Below are 2,227 nucleotides of genomic sequence, written 5' to 3' on the forward strand. Positions count from 1 at the left end.
TTCTTAAAACAGCTTAATATAAAAGATGAAGAATCCATAGAACCTAATAATATGAAACATGCCAGCGACAACTGGATCAATAATAATAAAATAAAAAATTTAGACGAAAAAGACAAAAAAACAAAAACAGGGGGGGATACTTATATTGACTCTGCTTACTCTAGATCAAGTTATTTTTCTATAAATGAACATAATGTTGATAAGAATAAAGACAATATAAAAAGAAATAATGACAAGTTGGATCATAATGAAGATGGTATAGGAGCCTCTCCTTTGTTGAAGCTTATAAATAAATCCCAAGGGCAAAGGGTCGAAAATAATATGAATAATATGAATAATATAAACAATATGAATAATATGAACAATATGAATAGTATGAATAGTATGAATAGTATGAATAGTATGAATAGTATGAATAACATTAACTTTTATAATAATCGTGGTGATAACAGCCAAGGTGTAGAAACAGAAAAGTCAAAATTATTATCCCAGAAAAATGTACTACTTGATATTTTAAAAAAACAAAAAAAATTAAAAGATGACAACAGTGTAGTTGTATCAAATTTAAATGAAGAAAATTATATAAAAAATATGAAAAATATAAAAAATATAAAAAATATAAAAAATATAAAAAACGAATTAAATAAAGATATGAACACTTTTCAATTTAATAATATCCCAGAAAATATTTCAGAAAAATTAAAAAATATAATTCATATGAATAATAAAGATGGAAAAGAATTACAAAAATATCCATCAGATTTAATAAATTATATTTGTCAAAATAAACAAATGGATGGTATGATACATTCTTATGTAAATAATAATGATATAAATGAACAAGCAAAAATGAACTTGAATCAAACAAAAGATAAATTGAAGAATATAAATAATGCAAATATACATGCTATAAAATTAGAAGAACAAAATAATACACATTTTCATATGTACTCACAACAACAAAGAAATTTATTAAATATAATAAACACGAATGAAGGAGATAACAATATACTTAATGTTATTCAAAATAAAAACCATATAAATAGTAATACATCCTTTTTGAATACTACCAATGATGAAAGTAATAATAATAGAAATGTGAATGAATATATTCGTTTTATGAATAATGAAAATATATCTAATTTGCAAAAAAAAAATTTAAATAATGGCTATCCATCAAATAATAATAATACTAAAAATAATACTAATAGTAATGATAATAATAATAATAAAACATTATTAGGTATGAAAAATGTTGTAGAGGAAAAAAAACAAACACTTATAGATAATGATACAAATATAATATCAAACAATTTTTCAACAAATGATCATCATAGTAAAGGTGATAATACTACTACTACTAAAACATTTTTTATAAATAAGAAAAATCAAAATGTATTATCTCAATCCTTAAATAACCCCACCAATGTTGTAAACAAACCTATTTCAAATAAATATAAAACAAACAATATAGTGAATAATAAAAGTTTGAATAGTTCATTAGATAAAAAAAATGCACAACAAAATAATATGCCAGAATTAGAAGATCCAAAAAGACCAGATGCTCTAAGGGATAAATGTTGGCAATATGTGGATCCTAAGGGGGTAGTACAAGTAAGATCAAAAATATATAAAATAATAATTATAAAATAAATAAATAAATATATATATATATATATATATATATATATATAATATTTATTATTTCCATTTTGTAGGGACCTTTTTATTTAGATGAAATGCGTGTTTGGAGCGAAATGGGTTATTTCGAACCCATGTTACCTGTACGATGTTGTGATTCAGATCGTTTCGTAGCTCTAAACAAACTCTTCCCACCTCCATTAAAACCTTTTACTGTCGTGCCAAAACCTCAACCAGTATTACAATGGGAAGAAGAATTGTTGTAAAATTATAAAAACATAAAAATAATTACCTATTAATTTAATCAATTTTGAAATAAAAAAAAAAAAAAAAAAAAAAAAAAAAAAAAAGAAGATAAAGAGAAAGGCAAAGAAATGAACAATGAGCAACATAAAATATCTGAACAGTTCATTCAAATGAATAATATTAATCATAATAATAATAATAATAATAATAATAGTGTGAATGATATCAATATTAATGATCATGATAAATTATATAACAACATCAAACAAAAATAATAATCATATTGATAATTTAGATGAAACAGCTTTTTCTATTATTAAATTGTTCAACTCAAAAAAAA

The 2,227-nt window shown here is 22.0% G+C and overlaps 1 protein-coding gene across 1 annotated transcript in view; it reads left to right on the top strand.

The window, feature by feature from the left end:
* PGSY75_1019000 (putative eukaryotic translation initiation factor subunit eIF2A) overlaps positions 1–1,907 on the top strand; it is a gene marked incomplete at both ends in the record, with an annotated part of 5,660 nt that extends 3,753 nt beyond the window's left edge. Inside the window, 2 exons of the mRNA XM_018785959.1 lie at positions 1–1,614; positions 1,719–1,907. The exon at positions 1–1,614 is cut by the window's left edge and continues 3,753 nt beyond it. Of these exons, the coding sequence (XP_018641576.1) occupies positions 1–1,614; positions 1,719–1,907 (1,803 nt within the window). The remainder of the gene's footprint in view (positions 1,615–1,718) is intronic.
* Between the last annotated feature and the right edge of the window lie 320 nt (positions 1,908–2,227).

The sequence above is a fragment of the Plasmodium gaboni genome, chromosome 10 (assembly GCF_001602025.1).
Source record: "Plasmodium gaboni strain SY75 chromosome 10, whole genome shotgun sequence".
Lineage (NCBI taxonomy): Eukaryota > Apicomplexa > Aconoidasida > Haemosporida > Plasmodiidae > Plasmodium > Plasmodium gaboni.